This window comes from Lissotriton helveticus, chromosome 10 (genome assembly GCF_964261635.1).
Source record: "Lissotriton helveticus chromosome 10, aLisHel1.1, whole genome shotgun sequence".
Taxonomy (NCBI): Eukaryota; Metazoa; Chordata; class Amphibia; order Caudata; family Salamandridae; genus Lissotriton; species Lissotriton helveticus.
Window position 1 is genome coordinate 72,265,440 of NC_136071.1, and position 15,653 is coordinate 72,281,092.

A 15,653-nucleotide genomic window follows, 5' to 3' on the forward strand; every position below is an offset into this window, starting at 1 on the left:
ACTGAAGGGTAGTATACAACCTCTACCTCTTTAGGTCTAGTGTTAGACACAACCTTTTGATTTTACTAAAATTATATATATATCACATATTTAAACTTATAAGGGCATTCAGGCAGCACTCTTCATCCATTGATCTATTATTTTGTCATTCATTTTTTTCTTCTACCCACTACGGCGTGCAGCAAATTGTAATGGCTCAGCCTGCTTCAGTGAGTGACAGTATTCCCCTGTAGTGTAGTTCCTATATTCCCAATAGGCTCTGCGCATTGGAATAATATATACTATAGAATTGACGTAGGACTAATGTCTACTAGGTCTCTATCGAATATATTAGACTTAATTGTGAGTGCCAGCTAGCTCATAGGTCACTAGAAACTTTCTCGAATGAACAAGAAGGGATTAGTTTCTGACAACCGCATAAACATGACAACTTTGTTTCCCAAGATAAAACGTATCTTCAGAATCGTGGAAACAATAGATAGATATTTCACTCAGTCAATCGTGCATGCTTTGTTTCACCAGAGGTGCAGAGAAATAGAGAGACGGGTGTTTTCAATAAAAAAGTATTTATTGAACAGTCTTCTTTCTCATGCAGAAGAAATGAACTGCTACAATCGTAATACTGGCTGTAAAGTATAATGCGTACAGCAAGAAGAGTATTATGAAATAATACTGTAAAAGCATGGTATGGTTTCCAAGCCATAAAATACATACATAAATAACAATGACTAAAAAGTACTCAACTGGTGCTTCTAAACTACGCCTACCCCGGTGTACCTAACCTAGGTCTAGTACGAGGGAAGAAGTAAGTGATGTGTAGCATAGGTTTAGTATTCTTTTATCAAGAATCTATCCAAGATTTCTCTTAGGGTCTAATCAGCTCCGTACCTTGGTTTAGAATGAAGGAGGTCTGGTAACTCTCTCTCAGGACTCAATTTCCCAACACCCCGCAAGGGGAGCTTGGAAACACTGGAGCTGGATTTCTCGGCAAGAGAAAAGACAGCGTCTCTCTCAGTGCATCTGCTGGAGGGTCGGCTTCCTTCGGCACTTGCTGCAGCGAGATGCATCAGGCAAGTAGATAGTCGAACTGCTCCAAACCACCGTGTGTTTGCTAGGGCAAGTGTGGGCATATTTATACCTTGAAGGTGCCGAGTTTGACGTAAGGTTGGACATAATAACGTCATCAATGAGCCTCAGTTCTTTGAAAACTCCATGAGTTCTTCGACAAATCAATATTCAAGCAAGGGAAAGGACCTGACTGCTGAAGGCGAGTTTTCCAAGAAATTGTTGTGGATTTTCTGAACTAGTAGAAGTAGCCATGCCGTATTTGGACTGCATGAGCTATGTCTAAATATGGTTATGATTTCTATGCCTATATAAGGACAAGGTGATTTATACCTATATAAGGGCATGAATCTGGAAAATTACACTAGGGTCTTAAAATGCTATACAAAACCCCCTTTCACAAGGTACACGCCTGCACACAAAGTAGTTCCCTTTAAGTAACCCCAGGGACTACTACGGCAATGTGTGAGTTTTGAGACCCAAAAATATATTTGCATTTAGTCAGTGTTTTATGTTTTTTATTTTTTTAGATTAACGAGGGGCTGGCCCTTCTCCAGCATTAAAAGTTGGCAAAAACCATGAAAATAAATTTGATAAAGCCAGAAGACAATCAGCCAACACCAGACCTCCTGGCTTTGTCAATGCTTGCTTTACCTAAGGCATCAACTCTGCTCAGCTATGCTAGATATAAGAAACCAACCAAATATATCTAAAATTAAAATAAACATGAAGACATGGGGCTTTATAGAGGTAGCTTGTGCCCACCTAAATCCCATTCACTGCACCACAACATCCCGCCCCGTAATTAGGGACAAGGCCCCATCAAACGGAGTCTACCCGCCACCCAAGCCAAGATCTGAACATCTGCTTCTCCTCCTCCTTGAGAAGTAAAAATATCACTTCTATTGGGGAATTCTCAACATGGAGATGACGGCAGTGGCAGTATTTATAGAGCTAGAAGTAGCTTCATGTCACAAGACAGTGCTATATAAACAAATCATTTATTAAAACTTTTAAAAAAAAGAAAAAGGTCAAGGAATGTCTAAGCTTAACCGTAAATAGAAAAGGAGGCTTTATTTTGAGTGAGGCAAACTGAGCTACACAACGCAGATGTGGAGGTGTCATTGTAGTGAAAAGACCCCACCGCCACGCCCACCATTAGTAAGTAAAATAAATGTGGGTTTGGAGTTAGGATTATATATTTCCGTCACTGCTGCTAATTTCACATATTTACAACCACCCCCTCCCCCCGTACAGCATGGGGAAATTTAGTGGACCAACTGGATTGGCTAATACTGCAGTTTTTTTCCTCCGCGATACAAATAATGAATAGTGTTCTGACACCGCCTTGTTGAAGTTGGAGCAGTTTTACAACCGGCCCACTTTTTTTTAGAGAAGTTTCCAGAATCTGGTCATAATCCCCTACCACTCTATGTACTTTCGGAGGGTTCTTGAGACTCTCCCACTTAGGGTGCACGGCCGCTCGCCATTCCCTCAACCCCACAAAGTTTGGGTCCTTAAGATGCCCATAAAGACAAGCAGAGAATTCAACAGAAGACACCCTGCAGGAGATAAGCAGAGAGACAGACTGGACACACACACAGGGCAGTTTCAGAACATGTATGGTTTGTCACTGTTATTCCAATATAGGGTCTATGTGCATAAGTGTACCTGTGTCTAAGAGTGTATTTTTAAGGGTGTGTGTGTGTGTGTGTGTGTGTGGTGGGAGTGTGGGGGGGGTGTTTGTGTGTGTGTGTGTGTGTAAGGGCATGTTTTAAGAGTTTGAGTGTGAGTAAGTATTTAGGTGTTTGGTTTAAGTGTGTGTGTTTGTGTGTCTGTGCAAGTGTACTTGATATTTTGATATTTATTGTCATTTGTAAAGCGCTGACTTTCGCTCCGGAGGGAGCATCTTGGCGCTGAGCACACAGACTTGTATCTGTCTGCAAGAGTGTGTTTTTAAGTGTTTGTGTGTGTGTGAGTAAGTATTTGGGTATGTGGGTGTAAGGGATAATGTGTCTGTGAATGTGCGTATGTAAGAGCAAGTAAGTGTTTTTGTGTGTGTAAGTGGGTGTGTGAGAAAGTATGTTTTTATGTGTGTAAGAGTGTGTGTAAGTGTTTGTGTGTGTGGTTGCAAATGTGTGTGTGTGTAAAAGAGTGGTTTTTAAGTGTTTTGTGTGTGTAAGTATTTTTGGGTGTGTGTTTGCCTGTGGGTGTAAATGTGTTTGTGTGTGCAGGTGCCGCTGCGTCTGTGTGTGTAAAAGCGTGGTTTTAAGTGTTTATGTGTGTGCAAATGTGTGTTTTAGTATTTGTGTGGGCGTGAGTGTCTGTGTGCAAGAGTGTGTTTTTAAGTGTTTGTGTGTGTGTGAGTAAGTATTTGGGTATGTGGGTGTAAGGGATAATGTGTCTGTGAATGTGGGTATGTAAGGGCAAGTAAGTGTTTTTGTGTGTGTAAGTGGGTGTGTGAGAAAGTATGTTTTTTATGTGTGTAAGAGTGTGTGTAAGTATTTGTGTGTGTGGTTGCAAATGTGTGTGTAAAAGAATGTTCTTTAAGTGTTTTGTGTGTGTAATATTTTTGGGTGTGTTTGTGTTTGGGTTTTAAATGTGTCTATGTGTGCAGATGCCTCTGCATCTGTGTGTGTAAAAGCGTGGTTTTAAGTGTTTATGTGTGTGTAAGTATTTGTGTGGGTGTGTCTGTGTGTGCAAGAGTGTGGTTTTATGTTTTTTGTGTGTAAGTATGTCTAAGTATGTGTGTGTGTATGTGTGTGGTGTGTGTGTGTTTGTGTGTGGATATAAGTGTGTTTTGTGTGTATGGCACATGTACAAGGCTAAGTATAATCCAGTGCACAGCCTCCACATGCACATGTGTTTGCAGATGAGACGCACACTCCAGCGGTACTCACTGAATAGGCACAGGTTGATGTTGTAGCAGCTCTGGTGCTCGATGGTGGAGCCGGCACACGGCTGCCCGCCGTCCTGGGGCTGCTCGCAGCGCCGAGTGCGCTTCTGGATCCCACTTTTCTTGGTGCACTTGATCGTAAGCCCAATCCTCTCGCACGGGCTCCACTCGGACCACTCGCTCCAGCGACCGTCCACTGGGAAGCACAGGCACAGAACAGAACTCAGTGGTCACAGGGTCATCAATGGGGCCGACAAAGCGCTTTTATGGGAGATGGAGCTGGGGATGTGAGGGGCTAATCCTTTGGGATGACCCACTCTTGAAAAGGGGGAGCACAAGTTATCTTTTCAGATGAAAAGCCATCAAAGTCCATGCATGAAATGAGACAGTACAATTTTAGGTCTGGTTTAACCCCTTCCATGCTGCCGTTGGCCATTGGCCGATGGCAGCACTAGCTCGCTGGTGCTGCCGTCGGCCAATGGCCGACGCGGCTGCGCCCGTTTTTTAAAACGGCCGCACTGCCGCAAAAAAGCGGAAGCAGCCAACGGGTTAAACAGGCTGTACATATGTCACATGCCTCATGTTTCCAAAAAAATCATAATAAAAATACGTACACATAAATACAGGATCCTTGGGTAAGCCCATTTCATCCATTGGTTTGTTCAAGTGTCATTATCAATCAATCAAGTTTCTTGTAAAGCGTGACTACTCACCCGTTAGAGTCTCACTGTGGTGAGGGGGGGGGTCTATGGTTCAGTCGATGAGCCAGGTCTTGAGGTCCTTCCTAAATTGCGGCAGCAATGGTGATTGGCTTATCATCTTGATTCCGCCCACCACAGCAACATCATAGAAATAGATGATCCCACTTTACTCATTAGCTCTGTTTACTGTGAGCAATGGTATTGACGTATGCTCAAATGCCTAAAAAGTAGCGTGCTTCAGTGCCAGGGTTTGCGGGCCCATCTCTTCATTTATGTCTGCTTTCAATTCATGTTTTGGCATTTATTTTTGCAATGGGTCATTTTCTTACTTATGTTTTGTGCGAACATCATTTTTCCATCGTATATATATTTTTACTCTCAAAAGTTGAATACCTGTTACATGTGTTTGCAAAACAAAAATAATCTCAGGCTTGGCAAAGCCAGGCTTGTTGGCTTTGCCAATGCCTGTTTGAAGTGTAAAAACTTTTAAACTTAAAAAGCTGGGAGTAAGGGCCGGATTTTAGCTGTCGCAGGTGGAAAATCGGGCCATTTGCAACTGCTAGAAGGCGTTGTAGCATGTACAAGTCCTATTTTGCGAGTCAGTAACCAATTACTGACTCGCCAAATAGGGTTTGCAAGTCATTATTAGAAAGGGGCGTGCCAAAGGCGTCCTTTCCGAATAGCGAGTCGCACTGGAATGACCGCAAATGCAGTCGCAAAACAATCGCAGTTACCACCTACTTCAAGTAGGTAGTAAGCCAGTCACAAACAGGAAGGTGTCCCCACAGGACCCCTTCCCCTTTGTGAATGTAAGCTTAAATATTTTTTAAGAAGCAGTGGTCCTACGGACTTTTAATTTTTTTCTTTTAAACGCATCCTGTTTTCCTTTAAGGAAAATTGGATGCATTTTTAAAACAAAACGTTGCTTTTAAAAAAAAGCAAACACAGACATGGTGGGCTGTTGTCCCCAGCAGACCACCAGCCCTGTGATTGTAGCCCATTCCCGATGGGTCTCAAATTGCGACCTGATTCATGAATATTGATGAGGCAGGTCATTTGTGATCCCATTGGGAATTACTAAATGTGTCTGAGACACATTAGTACATTCCGTTTTGCGAGTCACAAATTGCGAGTCAAAATAAAATGCAATTTTTGACCCGCAAAACAGAATGGTCGTACATCTGGCCTTTTATAACTTCCATGACAACATTTAAGTCAAATGTTGAGCGAGATGCTGATATCCCACAATACGCACCTCCTGTTTTTCAGATCAAGGGTCAGAATGAAGTAGGTGACGCCAGATAGACTTTTAAAAGTTCAAATTTTATCACAGGTAGATGTCCAGGGAGATGGTCAGAAGAAGAAGGGACCATGAGCTTGTTTGTCGACACACAGGCATCTTCACCATTGGGAGTAGCATTTTAAGTAGAATTTTCACCTCACCGGAAACCACGACAGATGTTGACTTCTTGGATCCAGTTTTGAAACTGTTTCCATTTTTCTGGCTTTTGAAATTATCTTGGACAGGACCACCATGTCCTGACAGTGAGGAAAGAACAAGCTGTGTTGAGGGAGGGGCAAGATCTGAGCTTTTCAGGCCAGTGGGAAGGATAAAGCTGTCTGACCACTGCCAGGGATTCAAGCTGCGCTAACTGATGGGGAAGATTAACCCCTTGGGCACGGCCGCGATTCTGCGCCTGTGCGGCACTTTTATTGAGTGGGCGGGTTCATGACGGCCCCCAGCCGTCATCAGCACACGAGCACCGTGGTGCATGACGGCTGGGGGCTGTCATCAGCATGGAAGGGGTTAAAGCGGTTCTCGCAGCCGGGAGGGATCTGGGAGGTGTTGATTTCTGGAGATAACAGAGCTGTCCTGATCTCTAAGAGAGATAGTGCAAAGTTTGGAGGGATACGCGATGTGCTGGCGCTAGGTGGGATGCCAGCTCTAGTGACCGGTGGGAGAGATCAAAGCCGTGCTGACTTTGCTAGGCTGAATCCTTGGAGGGATCTGGGCTGTGAGCACTGCTGGGACAGACCGGAGACATGCTGAACACTGCATGGGGTCTAAGATGTGCCAACCACTAGGAAACATCAGAGCTGTGCTAACTACTGGCAGGGAATCTGAGTTGTGCTGACCCATGGGAGGTATCCTTGCTAGAAGGATGTATGACGGTACAACGTGTACCGTTACAACGCGTACCTTTACGACGCAGGTTTAACAACGCAAGTCCGTACAACGACTTGTGTTGGGGGGCGCTGGATATTGAATAGTTTAATTTACTATTCCAACTCCAGTCCCCGTGGATAGTAGGGAAGGTGTTGGATAGTAAATTAAACTATCCCCTATCCTAAAGCGCCCTCCAGCGAAAGTCGTTGTAACGACTTTCGTTGTAAATCCTGCGTTGTAACGGTACCGTGTTGTAACGGTTCCGTTGTAAAGGATGTTTCCCTGCTAGGATGAATCCTTGGAGGGATCTGAGCTGTGCGGACTGCTGGGACAGATCAGAGACATGCTGAACAGTGGATGTGGTCTAAGATGAGCCAACCACTAGGAAACATCAGAGCTGTGCTAACTACTGGCAGATATCTAAGTTGAGCAGACCCGCTGGAAGGGATCCGTGACTGGGAAGAGGATGTGAGCTCTGCTGACTACTGGGTGTCAGATATGAGTCGTGCCAACCACTAGAAGGAATCTGAGTGTGCTGTCCCCTGAGAGGGAACCAAGCTCTGCTCTCCGCTGTACAAAGTCCAGCCTGCATTGTCTGATCGGAGAGTTCCGAACTCTTATATACTAGTTTTTGACGCAGGGCAGCGCTGCAAGTCACTTTGCTTTGCTCCCCTTCTTCTTCCAGCAGGCATTTTCCTCAGGCATCTCTTGTTGTGTCCTGATGATGATCCCATTATTATGTTAGGGATCAAAATGTTGTCGACCTCAGCACCTTGATGCATACTTATTTATTTATTTATTATAAATATGTGCGATGGTGCTAACTATATGTTTATGGCTTAATTACCGATTACGCTTCGGCCACACGTTGCAATGCCTGTGTTCTGAAACTCCCTTTTTCGGTGAATACTGTCCCACTTTCATGGTTTCTTTATTCTGATTTAATACAATTATAAATTCCATTGGGATTACTAAAACATAGACATCATTGTATTTCTGTGTCCATTGCTGTTTATGACTTATGCTGTGAAGGGACCATTGTTCCTTTATAAGTATCTATCAGTTACAGTGCATTCCTATCCTCTTTCACAGCGCAGGCAATCAATTGGCTGCCTTGCGCCAACGCAGGCACCCTTGCACCATGGTGCGAGGGAGTCTGCGTTGTAGGAATGATTGTTTTTATGCAGGAAGGGACATCTTCCTGCACAAAAACAATCAATGGAGGCGATTTCCTCTTCCTATGAGTGTTGCATTCTGCAGCACACATACAAAGAGGAAAAACAAGGAGAAATAATGTTATTTCCCCCTGGGGATGTGTAGGCTTTTGAAGCATTCCCAGGTTTAACATGTGTTGTAAATCTGGAAATGTGTCAAATGCCATAGAGGTTACGTGGGAACACCCACCGCAATGCCCATGGCACGCATCTCCAACACAACGCAACGCAGCGACTTGCGCTGCATTGCCTCACTCCATATCTACAAGGCCATGAAAAGCCATGCAGGGTGGTTTTATGTGGCCTTGTAGATATGACTAAGCCCTGTGCGTCAACTGAACAGCACAAAAAGGGACATTCCTGTGGCGCGCAGGGCTTGTAAATGAGCCCCGATTGTCCAGGAGAAGGCGGGTTGTTTTAGCCCCTCCCATAATACCAGTAGACCCTAATGTGGTATGGGAGGGACCCAACTTGGGGCCCGGGGTAAGACACCAAATACCGGTCGGTAACGGACGATTTCGGCCGTTACCGACCTGTATTTGGTTTTTGAGATGTAGGGGGCCCACATTTTAACGATTCGATAAATTACCGATTCGGTAAATTTACCGATTCGGTAAAATACCGAATCGGTAACTTTACAGAATCTGTAAATCTAGATGTAGGTGGCACTTAAAATAGTGCCACAGGCCCTTAAGAATTCGTTATTTACCATGAAATACTATTTCATGGTAAATAACGAATTCCTGTGTACATGCACATCTGTGCATGTACACCTGTGCCATGTGGCACACATACATGCCCTAAGGGCATGTATGTGTGTCACATACATGCCCTAAGGGCATGTATGTGTGTCACATACATGCCCTTAGGGCATGTATGTGTGCCACATGGCACACAAGCCAGAATCAGGGGTGCAACAGGGTGTCAAAGTGACACCCTGTCCCCCTTGACAATTCGGTAATTTTACCGAATCGGTATTTACCGATTTGGTAATTGACATTGATTCCTATGGGCCTTAGGCCCATAGGAATCAATGGCAATTACCGAATCGGTAAATACCGATTTGGTAAATACCGAATCCTACCGATTCTGTATTTTTTACCGATTTTTTACCTACATTGGATTTACCGAATCATAAATACCGAATCTATATAATTCGGTATTTATGAATCGGTAAATCCAATTTACCTACATCTAGCCCCTAGTGTCAAAAGAGAAACTCCTGAGGGCTTGAGATATGACTTCCGAGGAGATTTACAGAAATAATGCAATGTTGCAACTATGGGGCATATTAGCAAGAACCTCGTTAAAATTATCGCTGTTTTAGCTGTCCTGCACATCTAACCTGGGCTTCTATTGGAATTCTATAACGCCTATTAGCAAGCCCATTATCGCCGTTTTAGCGGCAGTTTCCTGCCTCTAAAACTGTGATAATTTTAACGAGGTTCTTGCTAATATGCCCCTATGTTTCTAAGAAAATACAGACCGTTCTTGATTCACCTGCAGTTCCAACGGATCATATTTTACCTGGGCAGGGCACTCCGGTGTTGCACGTCCATGTCCTGGTGTCGCTGCCAACGCAGTAACGACCATTGTGGCGTGGAGCTGGATTGCTGCACAATCGCTTTTCTATCTCACGCCCAACTCCGCAGGTCACAGAACATTCAGCTTCTTTCTGCCATTCGCTCCACTGACCATCCACTGCAGAGAAAAATACACAAGCATTGGAAATGCAATAGGTCTCGCATTAGAAAAGTTGGAGCTATTTGTTTTGTAAATGACAATTTTTTTTTTATGTGTTGGTCTTGAAAATAGCAAAAATTAATATCTTTGTCATTTACAATGCCAATACTTTTAACTTTTTCAAATGGGACACCTATAGCATTTGTAATGCAACATGTTATGTATGTACGTGACTTACATGTATTCATATAACAAATACAAATGGCTTTTAATTTTTTTAAATAATTAATACTTAAATAAAAGTTCTTGTAATTTATAGTAGCAATAGCTTAAACTATTGTAAATAACTTTTGTGAAGAATATGTTCAGTGTATTTTATTATGACGAAAATGCAAGAACAGAGGTGAAATATTAATTGATTTTACAAATAACGATGGCTTTTAAAATTTTTTCAAATAATTAATACTTAAATGAAAGTTATTGTAATTTATAAAGGCACTAGCTTAAAGTAAATCCAAAAAAAACAAGTTATGGGTGAGGCAGTTTGCTGCCAGTTGCTGCTGCCACTCTGATTAATTTCTCCATCGGACCATAAACTGTATGTAAAGGGGTAGAAATAGAGTTGGAGTCGCGGCGATTGGGAGGTGCACTGTAGTGGAGTATTCCCCTTTTGAAAGCTGCTGTAACGCCTGCAATACTACTGCTGGTCCCTAGATGGAGTGTTAGGTGGAAAATAGCAGCCACAATAAAAACAAGGTTAATTAACGTGAATAAATTACAACCAATACACTTGAAGACGGAGGTCAAGGAAGGGAGGACGAGGGGGCAAACAAAGGCAAGAGCGAGGGAGAGGAAATAAGAAACCCCACCCCTCTGAAATAGAACAATATACAATTGCATGAAATAAATAAATACCCGATTGTTTCTAAGAAGTGCTGGTACTGTCCAAGTAAAAGTATCAGAAGGAGAGCTTCTTACATAACCGAGGGCAGGACAAGAGAGGTGGTGGGGGGGGGGGGAGAGACTGACAGAAGAAGAGAGACCGACATACGAGGAGAGAAGGGGGTATCTTGAGGGAGAGAAAAAAGAAGGGAAAGAATCAGAGGAGCGAGAAAGTTGTATAAATATGAGAGCGAGAAAGAACGAGGGTGAACTATAGAAAGAAAGAGGGCTGACAGACAGATATAGACGGAAAACGAGAGTACGAGTGAAAGGGAGAGAGAGATAATGAGTGAATGGGAGAGAAGGGAAAATATATAGAAAAAAAAAAAGAAAAGACACGGCCGTCCGGCCGTGAAACTGAAAGCACGGCCAGCCGTGAATAAGCCTTTGATGCAGCAGGGGGTAATTAGGGGAGGAGAATGGCTGGGCTGAGGCAGAGCGCAAAGCCTTTGATGCAGCAGGGGGCGGAGCGGGAAGAGCTGCTGGTGGCACCAAGCTGACGATTTGATGCTGTGCACGCGCATTTTAACTAATTGCGCTTGCGCATTGAGTTAAAAGTACACATGCACTGCATCAAATCGCCAGTGTAGGTAAGCTCTGTTTAAGCCCCTATAGTCTCGCTCTGCTCAATGCGCATGCACATTTACAGGCGAGACCTAAAAAGGAGCTCAACACTAATATCGAAATATAACAGGTATCTTTATATATATATATATATTTTGAACCTTCGAGCTTCGTTATCAAGCAAGTACATTTTCATAATAGACTTCACAGTTTTAGCAGTTAACCAACAGTGCGTTTTTAGTTGTAATGCTTTCCTATGGGGGAAAGAACATTTACTGCATGTATATATATACTTGCGAGGCGTTTCTGTGGCACCCCTTTCAGTCATGAGGTGGTAGAGGGGCGAGCACCATAGTTCCATCAACAGATCGGTTGTATCTGCCCTGGCAAGTGAGTGCAGAGGTGCTGGACTGGTTGTAAAGCTTGCACGCTACGCGGTAGAAAGGAAGGGGCCAGCCACCTGGAAATAGGCTGCGGGGGAGGCAGTCTGTTTCTTAAGACCTAGGTGACTCTGGTGCAGAGTGCTCACTGGAATCAGTCAGGCAGTAAACGGGACAAAAACAGGACAGCCAGGCCACTCTGCGCTGGCCTCTGCGATGCACAAGTCCCTCAGCGACTGGTAGTCTGATGCCACTGAGAATCCAGACTGGACTTTCATCAGGCATTGGTTGCTGCAAGGGTCTGGTACCCCGGATATTGGTGGAGGAGGGCTTGTGGAGGTCCTGCCGTCTTAAGGTTTGGCAGGAAGACTGCTCTGACCTCCTTGAATGCGCTGACCGTCACCTGGGTGGCTACTGCTTGGTGGACAGCAGCTTCTTTAAACCAGACGTATCTTGATTCCAGATGTTGGTGCCTGCTGGCTGCAGGGGAGGACAGTCTCTACCCCAAGGGAGATGCTGGCTTCTGGGAGTGCTGACAATGTTGCGGGCCATGTGGAGGTTGCACAGCAGCAGGACGAGTCGGGTCTTTGCAAAATATCTGCGCAGCAGGCAGCGTTTGGCACTAAAAGTCCACAGCAGTCTTAAGTTCTCGCAGGTTCGGCTCTTCAGGGTCCTCTTATTTTTAGTCAGTGGAATCTGAAATTCTGGAAGCCCCTTTAATACTACATTTAGGGGAGTTAGGAGAGTAGTAGCCTACTTACCTTTGGGGTCTCTATGCCCTGGATATGACACCTTCCAGCAGAAAGTGGCCATAATCCTGTCCCAGTGTTCTAAATTCTGCCATCACCAAAAGAACTCTTCAGTTAGTAATAAATGGAAAGTCTATCAGCATTTCTTTGAAAGCTTAATGCAGAATAACTATTCCTGTGCAGCTGAAAAGGGAGAAGTGTCTGAAGCTCACTGCCTGGGTCTAAGGCTGGATAAATACTGCCCACTCTGCAGCCATCATGTCACCATTGAGGAGATCCTACACATCGGTGTTGGCCAGATCCACTGGGAGGGACAAAATGCTTGTTAGAATCTGTCCCCAAGCGTGAGAGTAAGCCTGGTGCTTTGAAATCCTCTTTACAAAGGTATATAGCAAGCCTTGAGCTAGATTTCTAGGTGATAAAAGGGCCAAAAGAGAATAAGGAACAACTGTACAAGGCAAAGCGGACTAGAGGCTTGCTTGGAGAATGCCTCACAGACCCATGATTGTCCAGATGCCATCAGGTCCCAGTAGCCAAGCCAACTTGTAAGAACCGGTGACCAAAGATCACAGATTAACAATTGTGGAGACGCAGCAGTATACCTGCAACTGAAATCTTCCACAACATGGCCCAGTACCCTCAACTGCTCGTTGATTGGTGTATTTTGGGGAGTTGGGGGGTTGGATTATTTTGGCTGATAAGTCAACAGATAGGCTTCAGACCTCGGTGCCTGACAGAATTTCAACTAAAGCCACATAACAAGGAACCAGGGCCCTAAACCTACCACATTAGAGATGCTATTTAGTATTTAATTAAATAGCCACTATGACCTACAGGCAGAGATTTTGTGGATAAACACAATATTTAGGCCACTGAATCTTAAAGTTAAAGTTCATCCGAGTGCCGTTCCATACGAGTAAACTCAGTGCAAGGACAAATTTATCAAATCTAGAGCTTTGAGTGGAAACATTAAAAGTATGTTTCACTTAGAGTCTCTAACCCAGAAATCGTTTTTTAGATGCATATTACAATATGTTATTTTTATTGTGGAGATTGATTAATATGTGTGTGGTACCTCACACTTAAGCCTTCGTAACTTTTTTCCAACAAAAAGCTATTTAGGTCAAACTTGCACCAGACTCCCACTTCACTCACCTCCATTCCCTCGTTAGGAAATCTAAAAGTACCCAAGGTTGTGGATTCTGCTGGATGGAAAGAAGAAAACAGGCAAACTATACAATACTGATATTTTACTTGGGAAGGGGGGAGCGAATATGCCTTGAAAGAAGGTGCACAGTTGTAAAAAGTCATGGTCAGCTTACAGTAAGCTTAGAGCCCATCCACGGCTTACCATTTTACTATTGATTGACTTTAGTATAACTCATTTAGTTGCTTATGTGGGCTTCCCTTCCTCGTGTTTGACTGCTCTCCCATCCATGATTTATGTTGCGCTCTCTCTCTCTCTCTCATGTGCTTCTCTCCCCCGCCCCTGGTGTGCATCTCCTCTGTGTGATTTTACACCCAGCGCCAAGTTGCTCTGTCTTGCCAGTTTGCTTATCTTCTGTCACCCCGTGCTCCACATTGCTCTCTCCGTGGTGTCCCGCTGCCTACCATGTTGCTTGCCCCCACTCTTGGACGCTCTCTCCGTGGTGTCCCGCTGCCTACCATGTTGCTTGCCCCCACTCTTGGACTCTATGTTTGTTCTGCACCTCCTCATCCTGTGTTGCTACCCTCACCCATGCTTTCAGTGTTGTCTCTCATCCCAAACCATGTGTTGCTCCCTTCCTCCACTTGCATAAAAAAACAAGGGAAAGGTATAATATCTCCCAAAAACGACAATGCCTGAGCAGAAACCAAATACCTGTACTGTGAACTGTGGTCTAGTACTCTATCGACTTCATTACAGAGTGCCTACATTAATGCCAGAGACCCAGTTGGCATGGAGAAACAAGCCATGAACATCAAAACTAATAAAGGTCTTTAAAACTAACACAGACAAAACTGGCAAAGCTGTTTACACAATCTGAAAGGCTCCATCAGCAGAGCATGTGAAATCACACTAGTAGACTAAGGCCTTGAAACCCTTCACCTTCGTTTCACAAAACTTAAACTGTACCGGAAACTTAACAATAATTAGCCTAACGGAGTGTTTTACCTGGTTCTGACTTCAGTGTTACTTGTGATTGACACATCTTTGACTGGTGAGGAGGAGATAAGACACCTGTTTCTGTGGTGCATACATGTAGAACGTTAGTAGGACTACACGAGCACAGGACACATATATAGGGGAACTACATTTGTCAATTGGGGTTGTACTAACACATACCCTAATCTGTCACTTCACTGTAGAATTTAAATGTCCCTATTAGTTATGTGAATATACACTGGCACTCTTTACGGCACTTCCGCAGAGATCATCCTGGTATATCTACACATACCCATACCCAGTACAAATGCCAAAATGTACAGCAAACAGCAGCCTCTTAGAGTGTGTGTTACACTGTGCCACATTTACAAACTTGTAATCTTGTTTTCTTGATAGAAATCAACTGGCCTACAAATACCAGAATGCACATGTACATTCTGAACCAAATGCGTCACGCACACATGAATATGGGACTCTTAAGACCTCTATATCACTGGCAACCAAGTGACCAACCCCTAAGCCATATGACGATGTGAGCTACTCTGAGCTGTTAGATTACCAATGTAAAATAATCTGCTAACCTCCTGGCATTGGCTCTTTGCATGGCTTGTAATGTCTGTATGTCAATCAGGCCCTGTTTTCACACACTTTGCTGCTGCTCAAACAGTGCTGGAATCTCTGGACTGTGGGATATTCAGATTTGTGAGGCACACTGGAAACGTATTGCCAACCATGGTCTCCTCTGCTCCCACTCCATGCAAACCTCGAGGATGGCGGGTCACAGCAGGTCATCCAGGCACTGGTGAAGTCATTAATCAGTCCAGGCCTGGTATCCTGATGCCCAATGTTCGTTCCCCTTGCCCAGCTCAGCAATTGAAGTGCGCGGCAGCGGCTTAACGCTAAATTGATGGTGCCCGACTGCAGAATATGCGAAGAGACTCACCAGTTCTTCCATATGTTACAGATTGTTTAGGCCTAGATAAATGGGGAGCCGCACAAGGTGTGAGGCCAGCAGGCACAGCCCTAAGCAGAATGCTAATAGGAGGAGTTGGGGTGCTGTGAACCATGAACACCACATGTCGCTGGCAGTTGTAGGCAGCAAAGCGAAAGAAAAGTTTGCGTTTTTACTTTTTCCTCACATGCCTT

At 44.2% G+C, this 15,653-nt stretch overlaps 1 protein-coding gene across 1 annotated transcript in view; it reads right to left on the reverse strand.

Annotated features, from left to right (window-relative positions):
- The window catches only part of CFP (complement factor properdin), a 137,637-nt gene that overhangs the window by 29,312 nt on the left and 92,672 nt on the right, over nt 1–15,653 (reverse strand). The window contains exons 6-7 of the mRNA XM_078664778.1: nt 9,571–9,744; nt 3,966–4,157 (exon numbers count right to left, since the gene is read on the reverse strand). Of these exons, the coding sequence (XP_078520904.1) occupies nt 3,966–4,157; nt 9,571–9,744 (366 nt within the window). The remainder of the gene's footprint in view (nt 1–3,965; nt 4,158–9,570; nt 9,745–15,653) is intronic.